We start from the raw sequence: 21,818 nt of genomic DNA on the forward strand, positions 1-21,818 counted from the left end.
CTCATCTAAAGCCGTCTCAAAATATAATTAGATAATTAATTAATTAAGAAAAAAAAGAAGTGTTGCAGCAGCACAAACAGATAAATCCAGATTAGTAGAGAAAGGTGAAAATAAAATAAAAAATAATGTGATAATATTTTAAAAAATTAAGTACAGAAAATAAAAGTAAGACAGAGATGAATAAATAGAGAAGGATTTTAAAAAATATATAATAAAATGGAAAAAAAACGGTAGAAAAAATATATTTATAATTAAAGTATATACAAATGACAAATAATAAAATAATGTGATAATATTTTAAAAAATTAAGTACAGAAAATAAAATATATTTTTAAAAAATATATAATAAAAAATATATAAAATGAGAAAAAAAACGGTAGAAAAAAAACTATCATTAAACTTTATAGGTTTTTTTTTCTACAGTTTTTTTTCTCATTTTATATATATTTTATTATATTTTTTTTAAATATATTTTATTTTCTGTACTTAATTTTTTAAAATATTATCACATTATTTGTATTTTATTTTTTATATACATTAATTATTAAAGTATATAAAAAAATTAAAATAACAAATAAGTAGAGATTAAATAGAAGGGAAAAATATAAAATGCGGGAAAAAAAACGGTAGAAAAAAAACTATTAAACTTTAATTATGGGTTTTTTTTCTACCGTTTTTTTCTCATTTTATATATTTTTTTAAATATATTTTATTTTCTGTACTAAATTTTTTAAAATATCACATTATTTGTATTTTATTTTGTATTTTTATTTTTTTATATACTTGAATTATTAAAGTATATAAAAAAAATAAAAATAACAAATAAGTAGAGATTAATAGAGAAGGGAAAAAATATAAAATGAGAAAAAAAATCAGGTAGAAAGAATATATCATATATAAATTACAGTTCATAAAAATAAAAATCAGAAAAATAAGTAGAGAGGAAGAGAGAAGGGTAAAAAAATTTTTGATAATAAAAATCAAGAACCGAAAAAAGAGATTATAGAGAAATTATATAAAAATAAAAAAGACAAATAAGTACATTTAAGTCGAGAAAGTAAAATATATATATATAACTTAAATCTATAGAAAAATATATTTTTTAATAAAAAATTTAGAAGTACAGAAGATAGTTGAGGGGGAAAATAATTTGGAAGTATATAAAATAAAAACTATACACAAGGAATTAAACCCAAAATAATAAATCAAGTAAAACAGGCACAAAAACGTTATTTCTGTAACTTCTTAATGCATGTTGATCAGAAATTCTTTAAAGGCATCACAGGGGAAGTTTTATTAGTGAACGATGAAGAAATGGATCAAACTGACCTTGAACTTGGGGCTGATGGTCTGAGGCTTGTAGCTCACGTTCAGGATGGGAACGTCTCCTGGAAAACACACACACACACACACACACACACACACACACACACACACACACACACACACACACACACACACACACACACACACACACACACACACACACACACACACACACACACACACACACAGAGAGGAGTCAGTGTGTGTGTGTGTGTGTGTGTTTTCTTGCATTCTAGTGTTTCATATTTTTATTGATGTGTATACAAAAAAAACAGAGGGACAATTTCTTGCATTCTTGCAGGGAGATTATTTATCCACCAATTTCCAATCCAAGGTATATAGTCTAGACGGAATTGTCCAAGAAGTGAAAGTGAGGAGCATTTATGGGTACAAGTCAGGAACTGGCCTACTTTACTTATTTCAAGGGTGCTGAATCCAAAAAAAAATGGTTCCCAAGCGAAATTTTGAGTTTTTGACCTTCTCATTTGCATATCAAAATGGCGGCCGTTGGACCATTGTCCCCTAGTTTTTTTGTAAGTAGGCAATCAAAGATGAGGAAATTAAGTTTCTAGATCTATAGTCTAGGGTCAGAGCAAGAATATAGTGGAGGCTCAGTGTCTTTTTATATATATATATATATATATATATATATATATATATATATGCAAAATACCAACTTTTAAGGTAATGCTTAAGAAATTAAGCATTATTTGTGTCATTTTTTTAAGGCCGACATAAATATTCAATCAATATCACTTTTAAATGTTCCAATTGGTATTTTGCATATATATATATATATATATATATATATATATATATATATATATATATATATATACATGCATAAAAAAGCCTCCACTATATTCTTGCTCTGACTCTAGACTATAGATCCAGAAACTTAATTTCCTCATCTTTGATTGCCTACTTACAAAAAAACTAGGGGACAATGGTCCAATGACTGAGCAAGATGGGCAATTGGCCATTTGATACAAATTAGAAGGTCAAAAACTCAAAATTTCGCTTGGGAACCATTTTTTTTGGACTCAGCACCCTTGAGATATGTAAGGTAGGCCGGTTCCTGACTTGTACCCATAAATGCTCCTCACTTCTTATAGGAGGCCTTTATTCTGAAATCCATCTAGATTAATAAGCATGCATTGGATTTCAAGGTGCACCTGAATACACCATTCTCCCACTGATGTAAATTGTGTGTGTGTGTGTGTGTGTGTGTGTGTGTGTGTGTGTGTGTGTGTGTGTGTGTGTGTGTGTGTGTGTGTGTGTGTGTGTGTGTGTGTGTCTCACCTCCTCCGTCAGGTTTGAGTCCTCCGGCCAACATCCTGATGAAGGTCGTCTTCCCCGTCCCTGCACACACACAAACATTAAATATTAAACAATAACAAACATGGAGAGCACTGTATGAAACATCAACATGTATTTTTTGTTACAAAACAATTTTACTTATTTAGTGAAAATGTCCACCGTTGATTTTGTTTTTTTTTAGCTACTGACAAATTAAATACGGTGGAATTATTTGGTTATTATTATACATTATTTTGTTTTACTAAGTGCCAATTTAACATAATTTATTTTTTTGTTTATTATATTTTTTAAGTGTGTCACATTTGAAATGATAAATAAAATAATAATATAATTTGTCACATTTAATTTCTATATATATTAAAATAATATAAATTATAAATAAATAAACATTTTTCTTATTTTGTCACATTGAATTTCTGTATTTTTAAAATAATAAAATAAATAATATTTGCAATAATAAAACAAAAACAAATAATCATTATTGCTATTATTGTTACAATTGTTAATATTTTATAGAATTTGTCACATTGAAATTCTGTGCTTATGGAATTGATTCTGTTTAATTACTAGATAGTAGAATAATAATATATGTTGCCCATAATTGGGCTCTATTGGACTTTAAATACAGTTAATAAAGACCTGATGCAAAAGAATAAAAAAATTAAAGTAGAAAAGCCAAATTTGACTAAAATTCAGCAGCCGTACAAGATTTTTTAAAATAAAATTCAGTTTAAAACCAGCAAACATTTAAAATGTGAATATTTCTAAATAATCAGACCAGACTTCAGTTTCCAGCTCAGTACTCTAACAAAACAATAAATTAAATAACTTCAACATATAAACACGCAACGATTGTGGGATTAATAAAGTAATCTTCTTCTTCTAAAACGTCATTATTGTAATAAGTAATAACTGACCGTTCTCTCCCAGCATCACCATGATCTCAGAGTCTGTGAACTCTCCCGCTTTGATCTCCAGAGAGAACTCGCCCATCGTCTTCGTCATCTCTGGGTACTAAACAACAACAACAACAACAACAACAACAACAAACATCAGCAGCCACTCTCACACAGACAAACCTCCTCAAATCCTGTTTATTACAGAAAACATTCACATTTTTATACAAAAGAAACATTTCGGTAACGATTCTGACGTCCTAAAGATTCCTCTCACTCTAACTCTAAATATAAATATGAAATGAAGTGAGAGTGTGGTACCTGGTAGTGCCTGAGTCTCTACTATATATTTATATATATATTTATATGAAATGAACCTGGTAGTGCCCGAGTCTCTACTATATATTATTATATATATTTATATGAAATGAACCTGGTAGTGCCCGAGTCTCTACTATATATTATTCTATATATTTATATGAAATGAACCTGGTAGTGCCCGAGTCTCTACTATATATTATATATATTTATATTAAATGAACCTGGTAGTGCCCGAGTCTCTTCTGTATATTATTATATATATTTATATGAAATTAACCTGGTAGTGCCCGTGTCTCTTCTATATATTATTATATATATTTATATTAAATGAACCTGGTAGTGCCCGTGTCTCTTCTATATATTATTATATATATTTATATTAAATGAACCTGGTAGTGCCCGTGTCTCTTCTATATATTATTATATATATTTATATGAAATTAACCTGGTAGTGCCCGAGTCTCTTCTATATATTATATATATTTATATTAAATGAACCTGGTAGTGCCTGAGTCTCTTCTATATATTATTATATATATTTATATGAAATTAACCTGGTAGTGCCCGAGTCTCTACTATATATTATTATATATATTTATATGAAATTAACCTGGTAGTGCCCGAGTCTCTACTATATATTATTATATATATTTATATGAAATTAACCTGGTAGTGCCCGAGTCTCTTCTATATATTATATATATTTATATTAAATGAACCTGGTAGTGCCTGAGTCTCTTCTATATATTATTATATATATTTATATGAAATTAACCTGGTAGTGCCCGAGTCTCTACTATATATTATTATATATATTTATATGAAATTAACCTGGTAGTGCCCGAGTCTCTACTATATATTATTATATATATTTATATGAAATTAACCTGGTAGTGCCGAGTCTCTTCTGTATATTATTATAAAATGTATATATTAACCTGGTAGTGCCTGAGTCTCTACTATATATTATTATATATATTTATATTAAATGAACCTGGTAGTGCCCGTGTCTCTTCTATATATTATTATATATATTTATATGAAATTAACCTGGTAGTGCCCGAGTCTCTTCTATATATTATATATATTTATATTAAATGAACCTGGTAGTGCCTGAGTCTCTTCTATATATTATTATATATATTTATATGAAATTAACCTGGTAGTGCCCGAGTCTCTACTATATATTATTATATATATTTATATGAAATTAACCTGGTAGTGCCCGAGTCTCTACTATATATTATTATATATATTTATATGAAATTAACCTGGTAGTGCCGAGTCTCTTCTGTATATTATTATAAAATGTATATATTAACCTGGTAGTGCCTGAGTCTCTACTACATATTATTATATATATTTATATGAAATGAACCTGGTAGTGCCCGAGTCTCTTCTGTATATATTTATATATATTTATATGAAATTAACCTGGTAGTGCCCGAGTCTCTTCTATACATTATTATATACATTTATATGAAATGAACCTGGTAGTGCCTGAATCTCTACTATATATTATATATATTTATATGAAATGAACCTGGTAGTGCCCGTGTCTCTTCTATATATTATCATATATATTTATATGAAATGAACCTGGTAGTGCCTGAGTCTCTTCTATATATTATTATATATATTTATATGAAATTAACCTGGTAGTGCCTGAGTCTCTTCTATATATTATTATATATATTTATATGGAATGAACCTGGTAGTGCCTGAGTCTCTTCTATATATTATATATATTTATATGAAATGAACCTGGTAGTGCCCGAGTCTCTACTATATATTATTCTATATATTTATATGAAATGAACCTGGTAGTGCCCGAGTCTCTACTATATATTATTCTATATATTTATATGAAATGAACCTGGTAGTGCCCGAGTCTCTACTATATATTATTATATATATTTATATGAAATTAACCTGGTAGTGCCCGAGTCTCTACTATATATTATTATATATATTTATATGAAATTAACCTGGTAGTGCCTGAGTCTCTTCACTTCCTCCTCGTTGGCTGTTTCTGCCACCTTGAAGACCAGCGAAGCTTCACGAAACCTGAGATTCTCCGTGGGAACGTAACCGTCCAGGAAGATGTTGATGCCTGAAGGGAAATAAAGACGTTATAGACAGAATCAGGAGGAAATTATTGTCATTTAAGTTCATACTCATTCATTCATTTCATTAGTTGATTTGTAGCCAGAAATTTTAGGATTAATATGAATCAGAATCTAAAACTCTCGATGATACCAAAAGTTTATATTTTAGAACAAACATGAATAAATATTTTAGATATAAACGGGCTACAGTTTTTAAATTCACAGGTGATTTATTAAGATTTATCCACAAGGAATTTTGTGCTTTATTTATTATTTTATTTTTGATGCAGTTTAAAACTAATTAAATCACAAATAAAATATCAAGCCATCAGACTGACATATTGTTTTTTTGCCAATTATTGAAAAATCAATAGATTAATCTTTGGAAGCATTTAAGGTTATTGCTAGAGCAAAAAATATAAAAATCAAACATTATTATTTTATTATTATTTTTTAAATATTTTTTATTATTAAATGCATTTTTAATTTATTTCTTTATTCATGTATTTTTTACTTTATTAATTGCCATCTCGGTTACAGCTGTTACATTATTATTTTATTATTATTTAAATATTTTTTATTATTAAATGCATTTTTAATTTATTTCTTTATTCATGTATTTTTTACTTTATTAATTGCCATCTCTGTTACAGCTGTTACATTATTATTTTATTATTATTTAAATATTTTTTATTATTAAATGCATTTTTAATTTATTTCTTTATTCATGTATTTTTTACTTTATTAATTGCCATCTCTGTTACAGCTTTTATATTATTTGTCAATTAAAAAATTTTAATCTGTAAATTATTATTGTCATGATTCTTACACTACTTTAATTTTACTCAATAAAATGTTTTTTTGTCCGTACCCTCTCGGACGCTGAAGGGCATGGTGACGACGCCGTACGCGCTCGGCACGCCGTACAGACAGCAGATGAAATCAGACAGATAGTCCAACACACTGAGGTCATGCTCCACCACGATGATGTACCTGAAACACACACACAAGCATATACAATATTAGAACAAAAAACGTAATATGACACAGAAAAATATTGTGAAAATTATTTAAAAATCTATTTAAGAAAAACAGTAAGTAATGAAATAGTAAATATAAAAAGACATACAAATTAATAAAAGAAAAATGAAAGAAATAAAAAATATTATGAAGGTAAAAGTAAATAGTAAATACAAAAAGACAAAGAAACTATTTAATGTGCAATAAAAAATATAAAATCAAAGAAAAACTGTAAATATTAAGTATGAAAAGACAAAGCAGCAATAAAAAAAACATACAAAAGAAATAAAAAATAGCCATTAAAGAAAAAAAAGTATATATAAATAGACAAATAAAATAAATAACAGCTAGAAAATCCCTTAAAAAACATTCATATTAAAGTATTAAAAAAACAAATGTATAAAAAAAAGAATAAATGTAAAAAAATAAATAAAATACAAAATCCAGCAAATTAAACAGTTAACAGTAAATATAAAATTGCAAATGCAACATATTACAATAAAAATATATATAATATATTTACATTCAAGAGATAATATTGCAAAGGAGGTAAAAAGTTTTCTGATAAGTTAATATTACTTAGTAGAAGTAGAAAAAACGAACAAATTTGGAGGAATAAAACAACAATAATTAAATACTTTATTTTTGAGTAATAAATGATTTTTTATTGAGTAATAAAGGAGCAGTGTACCTGTCCGGAGTGATGAGCGAGCGGATGGTGATGGCGGCCTTCAGCCTCTGTTTCACATCCAGGTAACTGGACGGTTCATCAAACATAAAACTACAACAGCAGAAGAAGAGTCACTGTGTGTTCACGTTAAAATAATAATAATATTAATAATAAAATAGTTAGTGTTTGCTCACATGTCGGCTCTCTGGATGCAGACGACGGCGCAGGCGAACCTCTGCAGCTCTCCTCCGGACAGATCCTCCACGTTCCTCTCCCGCAAGTGACTCAGATCTGCCCGGCAACAGCAGAAAAATCAGCCAATCACAAGACAGACGAGAATGGTTTAACAAAGAACTGTTCACTGTTGGTTCTAATGTGTTTTATTTATTTATTATTTTTATGTTTTAATTAATTTAACAAAATAACACATTATAATTTAGTTTAAGGAGGTAAAATTGTGAGTAAAAATTTTTAAATTTTTCCTCTTTTTTAATTACTGAATATTTCATTTTTATTTATTTATTAACTTGCTGTAAGATGTTATATATATATAGAAATATATGTTGTGTGTGTGTGTGTGTGTGTGTGATTTACCTAGCTGATCACACACAATCGACTGTGTGTCTGTGTCGTCTTTCCTGCTCAGGATGGCCCCTACTGACCCCTGCAGGCAACACCAAGAATTACAACCAGAACCAACACCATAAACATTGAAAATAAAATCATTCAAAACAAATTCATAACATCAGAAAGGAAAAAGAAATTATCCTTTACTAAAATTAGAATTTAAAAAAAAAACACTTTTTTGTACAATTTATAGTGTTTAACTAAATAAAATTAATAAAATTGCCATTTTTACCCATTAATCTACACTAAATAACCCATAATGAGAAAGTGAAAATATGTTCCAAATGTTTTTTTTTTTAATTTTATGAAAAATAAAAAACAGAAATGTCTTATTTAGATTTCATATTTAATGAGCTGATTCTTTTCTTATATTATCCTATATTGTGATTATTTCTGTAATCGTTTGGTAACTTTGGAGCAATCTGCATCCTTCGGTATAAATAAAGTTCTGTCTTATGATATCATACGTTTGTTTCCAAAAGTAGTAGCTAAAGCTGTTAAATAAATGTAGCACAGTAGAAAGTGCATTATTTCCCTGTGAGACGTGGAGGAATAAAGGTAGAATAAAGTGGAAAGACAGTATTTAACTGTATTTCCAGATAGATAGATAGATAGATAGATAGATAGATAGATAGATAGATAGATAGATAGATAGATAGATAGATAGATAGATAGATAGATAGATAGATAGATAGATAGATAGATAGATAGATAGATAGATAGATAGATAGATAGATAGATAGATAGATAGATAGATATTATAATAATAAAAAATAATTGTAAAATTAAAGTAAAGCTGGGGCCTGAAGAGGATGGAAGCTGCCGAAATATATTTTTTTGAAAAAAAATAAAAAACAATAATTAATATGCCATTAAAAGCATAAAAAACATTAACAATTTAAAAATAAACGTTAAAATAAATAAATGGGAAAATGAAATAGGGAAATAAATAAAAAAGCAGAAATAAAATAAGAAATAATATCAATTTATGTTTATATTAAAGTGGATTATTTCCCTGTGAGACGTGGAGGAATAAAGGCAGAATAAAGTGGAAAGACAGTGTTTAAGTGTATTTCCCTGCAGGGTGTGCAGGTCTTGTGTACCTTCACGGTCTTTGGGATCTGGTCCACGTACTGCGGTTTGACGATGGCCCGCAGGTCGTCCTCCAGGATTTTGGTGAAGTAGTTTTGCAGCTCAGAACCTCTGAAGTAGGTCAAGATCTCCTGCCAGTCTGGAGGATTCTGGGTCACGGGACAGAAAAACACTTTAATGATTATCACATGTCCAAAAGGGCTTTCATTTTGCTCCGACAGCAACCAGAGATTTATAATTAAAGACAGTTTTATTCTCTTATTCTGTTAAATGACAGTACAGGGTCACATTCACAACGTTTTAGCTCAACAAACCTTAAAAAATACCTTAAAAATGTCATAACTCCACTCATCTGGTTCTGTTTTTTTTGTTAGTTTCTGTTTCAATAACTATACTAGTATTAGTCAGGGCTATACATGTATGTAGCAAACTATTTTTATTTAATTTACTAGTATTATCATTTGAGTTGATGTTGCTCTTGTCATCAATGTTATCACCCCATGATAAGGTTTACATGGGGCAGATACACTCACTATAATTAAGGCTGTTATTATGATTTTCGAATTATTATTATCTTTATTTTTTTTTTTCTGATTTTCAAGTTGCCTATCAATTTAGGTATAAGTATGTCTTTGTAAGAGTATTGTGATAGAGTTTAAATCAGGGGTCTCAAACTCAAATTACTTGGGGGCCGCTGGAGGCAGTATCAAAATGACCAAAAAAAGACACAAAATGACAAAAAAGACACAAAATGACAAAAAAAAGACACAAAATGACAAAAAAGACACAAAATGACAAAAAAAAAGACACAAAATGACAAAAATGACACAAAATGACAAAAAAGACACAAAATGACAAAAAAGACACAAAATTACAAAAAAAAGACACAAAATTACAAAAAAGACACAAAATGGCAAAAAGACACAAAATGACCAAAAAAGGACACAGAATTACCAAAAAAGACACAAAATTATTAAAAAAAGACACAAAATGACAGAAAAAACTAAATTACTTAAAAAAAGACACAAAATGAGCAAAAAAGACACAGAATCACCAAAAAAGACATACTTTTTCAAAACAAAACAAAACATACAATTACTTTTTTTCTAAAAAAAAAAAAAAAAAACAATTATTAAAAAAAGACACAAAATTATCAAAAAAGACACAAAATTACAATAAAAGTAATTAAAGGGACCTTCCACAGACAACACGGTAAAGTACCATTCATATAAAACTCACATTAAACTTTCATATCAAGGTGGGGGCCACAAAATATCGTCACGAGGGCCACAATTGGCCCGCGGGCCGCGAGTTTGAGACCCCTTGTTTAAATGCTTTTGCAAGGATGTGATTTTGATTTTATATTATTTTTTAATTTTTTAAAACCATTTCTTTCTTTTTACGTTTTGATGAAAAGACTTGACATGTTTCCAAGATGTAGAGCAACATGTATGTGCTGTTTTGTTTTTCTTCAAATAAAAAGTTTAATAAAAAAAAATGTCATAAAGCAGATCTCCACCAGAGCTCTGCTCCATGAAGACATTTAGAAACAAAAACATGGATTTATTTCTCTCATACGGCGCCTAACTTTATTGTAAAGCTATCTTTCTATTGATCAGTCGATTAATGTAACAGTTAATTTCCCCCTAAAATATTTTAACAAACTATTTCATTGTATAATGCAGCACAAAAATTAAGAAAACAACTTAAAGGAGCAGTTAGGGGGGGGTGTTCAAACAAAAAAAAAGAGAAAATGTTGTATATGTGAATAAGTTGTGAAACATAATTACTAATAAAGATATACTTAAAAAAAAAAAAAAAACCAGCATGTTTTCCCCAACCATTACAAGACTTAGGTGCAGCAACTAAGTGTATTTTCACAGCATCTAACACATTTTGCTGTCATTTCTGTTAGCGCTGCTTTTGTCTGAAAAATTTGTCAAATTTCACACAAAAATTTAAAACGAATTGCTGTTTAAAAAGGGGGTGTGCTTGCATCATTATGCTATCATATTATCATTACATGAGAGGCATTACATTGTCAGAAAGAGAAAAAATATATAACTGAGTGCAATTAATTCTAGGAAAATACATCCTCCCAGAAAATGTGGTTATTGTGACAGTCCTATCTTTTTGAGGTTTATCAAGTTTGCCAGTGTCACCACTAAGTGGCAGTAATATCTAAAGTTATGTTTTTCCAACCACCAATCATTCTCACATGAGGATAAGTGTTATTTTCTGACAATAAAACAAATATTTCTCTGCAAAAAAAAAAAAAAGTAGCAGTTAGTGTCTATAATGAGAACAGCTGGTCCACCTTAAAGGTCAGTCCACCTTAAGAGAGCTGAGCAGGAGGTGCAGCTGTAACGTTACTGATAATAATATATAATATTATTATTATGATAACTCTCTCTGCAGCTGCTGATGCAGACAAACTGCTGCAGCACATTTCTCTATTAAAGAGATCAGAGAGAAGATCGAGTGTTTCATTCAACTGATGTGCTATATATATATATATATATATATATATATATATATATATATACACATACATACATATATATATATATATATATATATATATATACATACATATATGCAGAATAACAGTTATGACAGAAATCATTAAAAAAAAATCCAAGTTTGATTTGGAATTTATATATATAAACACTTTTCCAATTGCCCACGAGAGTCACGAATGTTGCAAAAGTTGTAAATCAGTTTTCTCCACATATTGAAGTATTATCGTGTTTTTAGCCTCTCCTGTCCTCTCAGCTCTGTGTAAACAGCCTCTCCTGTCCTCTCCTCTCAGCTCTGTGTAAACAGCCTCTCCTGTCCTCTCCTCTCTGCTCTGTGTAAACAGCCTCTCCTGTCCTCTCCTCTCAGCTCTGTGTAAACAGCCTCTCCTGTCCTCTCCTCTCAGCTCTGTGTAAACAGCCTCTCCTGTCCTCTCCCCTCTGCTCTGTGTAAACAGCCTCTCCTGTCCTCTCCTCTCTGCTCTGCTCTGTGTAAACAGCCTCTCCTGTCCTCTCCTCTCAGCTCTGTGTAAACAGCCTCTCCTGTCCTCTCCTCTCAGCTCTGTGTAAACAGCCTCTCCTGTCCTCTCCTCTCAGCTCTGTGTAAACAGCCTCTCCTGTCCTCTCCCCTCTGCTCTGTGTAAACAGCCTCTCCTGTCCTCTCCTCTCAGCTCTGTGTAAACAGTGTTCATTCTTGGATTAGTTGGATTTTTTTCTCAAATAACTTGTTAATCTAGTTTTTATTTTCATTAATGAGCTGAATTAATTAGTTCAGGCTGACAAAATAGGAAATTATTCAGGAAAACTTGATCTTTCTGATAACAAAAAGTTTTTTTTAGCAAACAAATATTTCAGTTGGTCAGCAGCTCCACCCTCATGTTATCTCTGAACAGCATGTCCCACTCCCACACACTGACTGTGTGTGTGTGTGTGTGTGTGTGTGTGTGTGTGTGTGTGTGTGTGTGTGTGTGTGTGTGTGTGTGTGTGTTTAACACTCACATCGAACCTGCCCAGGTTTGGTTTCTGTTTCCCGGCCAGGATCTTCAGAGCCGTGGACTTGCCGATACCGTTGGTCCCGACCAGACCCAGAACCTCACCGGGCCGGGGGATCGGCAGTCTGCAAACACCAGTGGTGGAAGAAGTATTCAGATCCCTCACTTAAGTAAAAGTACTAATAAAATACTGTGAATTTACTCCACTACAAGTAAAAGTCCTGCATTCAAAACTTACTGAAGTAAAAGTACAAAAGTATCAGCACCAAAATGTACTTAAAGTATCAAAAGTAAAAGTACTCGTTATGCAGAATGGACCCACTCAGATTGTTTTATATATTCTAAATATATTATAAGATTATTTGTATTGATGCATTTATATAAGTAGCATTTTACTGTTGTCCAGATAGGACTAATGTTAACTACTTAACACACTGTTATGTTTTATAAATGTGGAATCATATTAAATATATGGTATTTTTTCATGTTGAATCTGAAAAGTAACTAAAGCTGTCAGCTAAATGTAGTGGAGTAAAAAGTACAATATTTGCCTCTAAATGTAGTGGAGTAGTAGTATAAAGTGACATAAAATGAAAATACTCAAGTAAAGTACAAGTACCTCAAAATTGTACTTAAGTACAGTACTTGAGTAAATGTACTTAGTTACTTTCCACCACTGGCAAACACACACACACACGTTTTATCAGAGTTTTATCAGACCATGAAATAACCCGTCAGTGTGGACTTCAGACCTCAGGACGCTACAAAGAACAGGGGAAGAAATATTTGGATGTTTTACTTTAAAAAAAAAAAAAAAAAAAAGTAAAGGTAGAAAATAAATGGAAGAAGAAACCTTCAAAACATTTCTGTTGGGAAATTATAACATTTGGTTGAATGCAAACAAGGAAAACTTTCATAGTTGGACTAGCAGAATTGTTGGGAAATAAATGATAGATAGATAGATAGATAGATAGATAGATAGATAGATAGATAGATAGATAGATAGATAGATAGATAGATAGATAGATAGATAGATAGATAGATAGATATTATAATAATAACAAAATAATTGTAAAATTAAAGCAAAGCTGGGGCCTGAAGAGGATGGAAGCTGCCGAAATATATTTTTAGAAAAAAAATAAAAAAATAAAACAATAATTAATATGCCATTAAAAGCATAAAAAACATTAACATTTAAAATTTTAACAATTTAAAAATAAATGTTAAAATAAATAAATGGGAAAATGAAATAGGGAAATAAATAAAAAAGCAGAAATAAAATAAGAAATAATATCAATTTATGTTTATATTATTTTGGGACATTTAAATATATATATATATACTGTGTAATGAGGTGATCAGTCACACTTAATAATAATTATAATAATGAATCAGATTTAAAGAGCGCTTTTAAAAAGGTGTAATTCTCCTCCAGGATCCTGTCCTGTTAAAAGCTGCAACAATCGCCTCACTTCCTTGATGTTGCGTTCAGGGCCTCCACGTTAGAGAAACTAATGAAATAACTGATCTTTAACTGACCGGTGCAGTTTGAAGGAGTTGGCGCAGTATCTGTGTGTGGTTTCCTTCTCCAGGTTGCTGGGCAGGTTGACAATCGACAAAGCTCCAAACGGACATTTCTGTTACCAAAAATACAGACAGAAATAATTAAAAAACATGGCTGCAGTGATTCTATTTGTCTTGATGCTGGTCAGATATTATAACAGTCTCTGATTACTAGGGCTGTCAGCGTTAACGCGTTAATCGAGATTAGATTAATGCAATCCATAACGCGTTAATTTTTTTTAATCGCATTTTAATCGCAAGTCTTTTTGCTATTATTTATTTTTGAAGCAGAGTGACCTGATACATTGAATCTCTCAAAGTAAGCACTATGTTACTTTATTCCTCTTAATACTTGGAAGTTGTTTCCTGCCTCTAAGCCATTTTTATTTTTTTATTTTGAAATAGACAAGTGGTACTTTATTTGAAAAACTGTATTAGCTGTATTAACTGTATTAAAAAGTGTTTGTGGTAACAAATTATTTACATTATGGGCTTAAAACTGCCTTTAAATGCGAAATAACAGAATTTTAAACATGTAATTCAAAACGCGATTAATCAAGATTAACCATGGAAATTCTGCGATTAATCGCCATTAAAAAAATTAATCATTTGACAGCCCTAAAAAAAAAAAAGTGATAATAATAAAAAGTGTTTGTGGTAACAAATGATTTACATTATGGGCTTAAAACTGCCTTTAAATGCGAAATAACAGAATTTTAAAAATGTAATTCAAAACGTGATTAATCGCGATTAACTATGGAAATTCTGCGATTAATCGCGATTAAAAAAATTAATCATCTGACAGCCCTAAAAAAAATAAAATAAATAAAAGTGATAATAATAAAAAGTGTTTGTGGCAACAAATGATTTACATTATGGGCTTAAAACTGCCTTTAAATGCGAAATAACAGAATTTTAAACATGTAATTCAAAACGCGATTAATCGCGATTAACTATGGAAATTCTGCGATTAATCGCAATTTAAAAAATTAACCATTTGACAGCCCTAAAAAAAATAAAAGTGATAATAATAAAAAGTGTTTGTGGTAACAAATGATTTACATTATGGGCTTAAAACTGCCTTTAAATGCGAAATAACAGAATTTTAAACATGTAATTCAAAACGTGATTAATCGCGATTAACTATGGAAATTCTGCGATTAATCGCAATTTAAAAAATTAACCATTTGACAGCCCTAAAAAAAATAAAAGTGATAATAATAAAAAGTGTTTGTGGTAACAAATGATTTACATTATGGGCTTAAAACTGCCTTTAAATGCGAAATAACAGAATTCTAAACATGTAATTCAAAACGCGATTAATCGCGATTAACTTTGGAAATTCTGCGATTAATCGCGATTTAAAAAATTAATCATTTGACAGCCCTACTGATTACTAAAGATAAAATATAATGTGAGACTTTACCTTGATGCAGATGCCGCAGCCTATACACAGGGACTCTGAGATCCACGCGATTTTACTCTGAGGAGTCACTTCAATACACAGCTTACCTGCACACACACGTTCAAATACAAGTTAGTGTCCAGTTAAACCCAAAACATGCAACAGAGGCCTGAAAGGTTTGTTTTCTGAAATAAAAAAAATAACATTTTTCAGAAGTAGAAATAACTGCTGGATTCTCACATTTCTGACGGTCCTTGAACGAACCACAGTTATAATGACATGAATCATATATTGTTATTGTTCTTATTCCATATATGATTTCATCACTATTATTATTGGGTGCACATGTGTGAGTAAGTAAGTGTATATGTGGTGAATATGGAATAGCTTGTCTACCTGCACTCTTCAATTAATTTATAATTATATATATATATTCGATGTTTTATTTTGTTGCCACTGTTTTTAAATTATTTTATGCTTTTTTGTAAAGTGACCTTGGGTGTTCTGAAAGGCGCTTATAAATAAAATGGATTATTATTATTATTATTATTATTATTATAATTGATTTTTGTTTGTTTTCTGTGTTTTTTTAAGATAATAAAGTATAACATAATATAAATAAAGTTGAATTGAATTTAATATTATGTTGTCATTATGTTCTGTATGTTAAGTTTGTGTTCTTTATAATGTAAAGTTTTAACATTTAGGTAGAGGGTTTAAATAAACACACTGTGTTTTTCTGCCTCTTTCTGCACTTTATATTATTATTTTTTAATGTTTGTTGTATTTGTAATTTTCAATCATGTAAAATAAAACTAAACTATTAGCTTAATTTTGTGGAATTTAAAATGAAAAATAAAAATCATGTGAAACAAACACTTCTGCCAAGAAAAAAAATAACCAACCCTAGGCTTAAAACTGTGATAATTAATCTAATCTTTATTCCACGTCTAAAAAAACGTTTAAATTTCGTCAATCAGTGCACTATCAATTAAAAAACAATCAATTCTATGATCTTCAGCGACTCTGTGAAGTCATGAATGAAAACTCACATGACGAATACTCAGTGAAAAATATTATACAAGTAGATTCCAATTATTGTAAAATAAATTATAAAACGAAGGTAAACTTGAGTTTCTTTTTTTCTGATTTCTGTCATTCTAACTGTGTTATTCTGCTCAAAGACATGTTTAAGTTGTTTCCACTTCTAGCCATGATTGTTCTGATTCCATAGATCTGCAGGACTTATAGATTTATAGAGATTAAGGCTTGTTAGGGTTAGAGGTTTGAGTCTGTGTGGATAGAAACACCAGATGAACCAGCACTCACCCATGCGGACCACCGGGCAGCTCTTCTTGCACTCCTGACGGCATTTCTTGGGTTTGCATTTGTCGTGGTTGACGATGGCGATCCTGGTGTTTTTATCCGCCATGATGGAGGGCTGGAATGACGGACGCTAGCACCTGTGGAGCTAGAAGCAAAGATAAGAGTTAACTGGGTGACTCATTGAGAAAAAATTTACATTTACTCATTTAGCAGACACTTTTATCCAACGCGACTTACAGCAAGAAAAAAGGGAAACAATTAAGGTATAGTGCAATAAGAGGCGTTAGTGCAGCAATAAGTGCTAGTGACAATTATTTAAGGCAGGGGTTCCCAAAGTGTGGTGCATGGACCCCTGGGGGTGCGTGAGCTGCTGCTAGGGGGTGCGCGAGATGAAAAATGTAATGGTGGTCTGATAATTACACAATTAAATTTTTCCCCCCACACAATAAAGACGTGTTATTAATTAATTAATAAATAAATACAGGCTATTCAGTTTTGTCATTTTTTGTTCATTTTTGCATCTATTTTGGTTGTTTTGTGTCTTTTCCTGTCATTTTTGCATCTATTTTTGGTTGTTTTGTGTCTTTTTCTGTCATTTTTGCATCTATTTTTGGTTGTTTTGTGTCTTTTTTGGTCATTTTTGCATCTATTTTTGGTTGTTTTGTGTCTTTTTTGGTCATTTTTACATGTATTTTTGGTCAATTTCAAAATGCACTTCATCTTAAGATGAAGCTAAAAAGTTATCTTCTTCCATTTTTCCAGCCTGTGTTATGATAACGGGTGTGTTCACTCCACGCTCATTTAAATTTGCTGCAATTTTTGTTCAATGCAGCTCAAATCAACATTTTCCCAACTTCCTGAGCCTGTCATCATCCTCTTCGCTCTTAAAAGTGGAAACTTGCACATAACTTTGTTGCATTATATTGAAACTGTGTTTCAGATTAATTCAAATACGAGAGCTCATTGTTGTGATGGTGATTATTTTATATGTGTGTTCTCATTTGAGCATGATTAAACATGCCTCCTTTAATATGGCTCCAAAAAATCTTATTGCATTTTGCTTTTTTGAAGGTGTGGGGGATTGGGGGTGCGTCAACCTGGTTGGGACATAGAAGGGGGTGCACGGATAAAAAAGTTTGGGAACCGCTGCTTTAAGGAGTAGAATTATGGTGTGGTCTAGGAGAGAAGATGCTCTCTGAAGGTCTTCAGGAGGTTCTAAAGGTAGAGAGGGACGCCCCTGCTCTGGTAGAACTGGTAGTGTGTTCCACCAGCGGGGAACAAGAAGTGCAAAGAGTCTGGATTGTCTTGGACCAACGGGGGGCAGAGCCAGAACCGTTCATTGGAAGAGCCCAGCGGTGGTGAGGTAGCATATGTCTGGATCAGGGCGTTCAGAAGTGTCACTGATATGCCGTTTTTTTACCCAAAGAATCTTTTTATTCACATAAACTCTTAATTGAGATTATGTCAGTGTTTTACGTATTTTATCATGCAATGAAACTTCAAAATCATAGAAAATCGAAGGGAGTTTGGCTTTACGTTATATTAGATGTGTCACTCATATGCCGAACTTTGCCTTAAGTACCGATTAATTCTTATCAGCTCTTAATTTCGGGGCTATCATTAATATACGTATTTTAATGTACAAACAAACGTCAAAAATGCAAAAAAAAAATGTTTGGCTTTACGCTTCTTTACGTTATTGTTAGATGTCACTTTTATGCCGAGTTTCAGCAAAAAGTATTCATTTTCATGAATTCTTTACTCTTATACGATCAAACTTCAAAATGATAGAAAACCGAATGGAGTTTGGCTTTATGTTATATTAGATGTGTCACATATATGCCGAATATCCCCGAAGTACTTATTAATTTACATAATCCATTCAGTCAGAGTCTGATGTTTATTTATATCTTTTAAAATACAAGTAAACACAAAAATGATAGAAATCCGAAGGCAGTTTGGCATTACGTTGCTGACTTCAAAGACATTGCATGCATTTCAGAAAATATGAACTGTCTGAATCAGGTTCAGGTAGGTAGGAGCAGCACCGGAGACAACTTTATAGGCAGCATTAGAGATTTGAATTTGATGCTGCAGCAGGTAGCCAGTGGAGCTCAATGAGCAGCGGTGGGACATGTGACCTTTTAGGCTGGTTGTAGACCAGGACCACCGCGTTCTGGATCATCTGAAGCCAAACCGTAGCTTCTACCATTGATCCGACTTCACTTTGAGCGTCCTCAGTTCTTCCTGAACGTCTACATATGTGTTTTGTGAAGAAAAATTAAGAAATTGTTTTTAAGAGCGATCAGAAGAAACTGGTATCTCTGCTTTCCTCTGGAAAATCTCCCACCTTTTTACCATGGCGACATCTAATATAACAAAGCCAGACTCCATCATTATGACGTCTTATTGTATATTAAAATATATTGAGTAAAGACAGAATCTAAGTAAAGAACATATGAGAATTAATAGGTACTTCATGGAAATACGGCATATAAGTGACACATCTAATGTAACCTAAGCCAAACTTCCTGCGATTTTCTATCATTTTGAAGTTTCACTGCATATAAAAACATGTAAAACACCGACAGAATCTTAATTAACAGTTAATGGGAATTAATGGATTCTTGGGAAGAATTCGGCTTATAAGTAAGACATCTGAACGCATCGATTTAATGTAAAAAATGCATTTAATGCCACGTGTGTGGTTAATATATCGAGGCTATTTGAAGCAGGGAAGATCAAACATATTGATCCATTAAGCGGAGTTTGTCAGGAGGCGTTACAGTAGTCAAGTTTAGAGTTGATGACAGCTTGTGTCAGGAGTTGAGTGGCATGTTTAGTTAGATAAAGTCTGATTTTCAAGATGTTGTAAAGTGCAAAGCGGCATGACCGGGTAACTGAGGCGACATGACTGGAAAAGGTGAGTTGGTCATCAATCATCAGCCCTAAGTAGTCAGTTTTGATGTTGGAGTCATGGTGTATTGTAGGTTTAGCAGGGAGGACCAGCAGGTCAGTTTTTGAGAGGTTCAGCTGGAGGTAAATCATGTGTTTGTTAATGATGATATTCAGGTAGTGAAACCAGCAGACAATATCTAAACGTAGGGGACAGGGTTCAGGCTTGAACCTGAGTCCACACTGTTCACTCTGCTGAAGCAACACATTCATTTCTGAACAAAAACGCACAGCCTGTGCCTTTAACAATGGGCTGGCTGCCACAGATCCACGCCACAGCCCCAACCAGCCTCCAGCTGGCCCTGAGGGAAGCCACATTTCATGTGTTCTGGCTTTGACACAGATCCTGTTATAAAGAGTTCATTTCAAGGCGTCAGGAGGAGGACTTGACGTAAAGGAAGCTGCTGTGAAGCAGTCAAAGTGCTGCTCCGCAGTATTTAGTGAGTCAGTGAGTCACACCAGACTCCATTTAAAGCTCTGGCCTTTTATTGTTGCCTCGCCACTCACCCTCCATGCCTGCTGCTAGACCTGATTTAAGGCCTTTAGCCACTCAGAAGAGTCCGCCTGGTCTATTCGGCATATATCTGACACACCCTACCAAACATATGTGACTTAAAATGAACATTAAGTCTGTTATTCTACTAACAAGGTCCCCAGTATAGAGACGTGACGGGCGGTGGCAGCTCCAGATTTGTCCTTAAATAACCTGCTGATCAGTGACTCATTCATGCCGAATTACTCAGCCGATCACACTTATTGATCAAACATCTTGAATCGTGACTATATGTGTGTTTATATTTGCTGGTTGGCAAGGAAACACTAAATGAGCCAATTATTGAACAGAGTTTGGCTGAGAGAAGAGAAACGCACTATTTTCTGGGGGCCTCTGCTAGTAGAGAGAGAGAGAGAGAAGAGTATTTTCTAGACCTGGGGAGACGGGGATTCGAACCAGCGACTCTCCAGTTACAAGCCCGATTCCTAACCTCTAGGCCACGGACCGCTGTAACAGCAGCTGTGTTCTAAACTCCTGTCTGAAAACATCAATCACCTGTCCATGCGGCGTTATGAGCGCTCATAAGTGGTTATAAGGTGAGCTTGTGTCTGTAATGTGCCGCGCAGTGCGAGTGTTAGCTAACTAACGGGAGCTAGCGGTTAGCTAACGCCGTTAGCCGCGGAGCTAACGGCCCCGCTCTCTGACAGCTGCTCACCGGCCAACACAGCTCGTTTTTGTGGCCTTACAGCCCCCAAAAAAGGCCCAGAATCCGGGCGATAAGTTAAGAACTTACCCCTCTTCGGCCCCGGTGACTCGGCTCGAAAGAAAACAAACGAGAAACGACGTTTTGGACACAAATACTTCGCGTTGAAGTTACTTTTACTCCCAGCAACGTGTTCTTCTCCTCCTGGAGCCGGCTGGAAAGATGGCGGGAGCTACGTCACCAGAGCGCGACTCTTCTTCTTCTTCTTCGTGTTGTTTTATGGCGGTTGACAAACAACTTTTTGGTGTATTACCGCCACCTACTGATATGGAGTGTGGACCGGGACTTTACACATTCCTGAGTTTAACTAAATAATAATAAAATAATAATAATAAAAATTAATTAATTAATTAATTAATTAAAAAAAAAAAAGAGAAAGTACATAAATTATATTCTCTCTACTAATCTTGTTCTCCTAAGAGCGC

At 32.3% G+C, this 21,818-nt stretch overlaps 1 protein-coding gene across 1 annotated transcript; it reads right to left on the bottom strand.

The window, feature by feature from the left end:
* Window positions 1-1,281: 1,281 nt before the first annotated feature.
* LOC131989082 (ATP-binding cassette sub-family E member 1) lies at window positions 1,282-21,579 on the bottom strand. The gene is made up of 14 exons (XM_059354259.1): window positions 21,424-21,579; window positions 17,186-17,327; window positions 15,878-15,963; window positions 14,428-14,525; window positions 12,896-13,013; window positions 9,392-9,529; window positions 8,256-8,325; window positions 7,856-7,952; window positions 7,683-7,772; window positions 6,843-6,964; window positions 5,852-5,976; window positions 3,564-3,660; window positions 2,629-2,688; window positions 1,282-1,388 (listed from the first exon to the last, which is right to left on the bottom strand). Exons 2-14 carry the CDS (start codon window positions 17,286-17,288, stop codon window positions 1,297-1,299), a joined length of 1,296 nt encoding a protein of 431 aa, XP_059210242.1. The 5' UTR covers window positions 17,289-17,327; window positions 21,424-21,579; the 3' UTR covers window positions 1,282-1,296.
* Between the last annotated feature and the right edge of the window lie 239 nt (window positions 21,580-21,818).

The sequence above is a fragment of the Centropristis striata genome, chromosome 17 (assembly GCF_030273125.1).
Source record: "Centropristis striata isolate RG_2023a ecotype Rhode Island chromosome 17, C.striata_1.0, whole genome shotgun sequence".
Classification (NCBI taxonomy): Eukaryota; Metazoa; Chordata; class Actinopteri; order Perciformes; family Serranidae; genus Centropristis; species Centropristis striata.

Excerpts from the sequence above, each read along its gene's own strand:
- LOC131989082 (XM_059354259.1), bottom strand. The coding sequence starts at position 17,288 with ATGGCGGATAAAAACACCAGGATCGCCATCGTCAACCACGACAAATGC. Across the intron at positions 15,964-17,185 it reads CTGCCCGGTGGTCCGCATGG|GTAAGCTGTGTATTGAAGTG; the intron begins GTGAGTGCTGGT and ends GTGTGTGTGCAG. Across the intron at positions 2,689-3,563 it reads GGTGATGCTGGGAGAGAACG|GGACGGGGAAGACGACCTTC; the intron begins GTCAGTTATTAC and ends GTGTGTGTGCAG.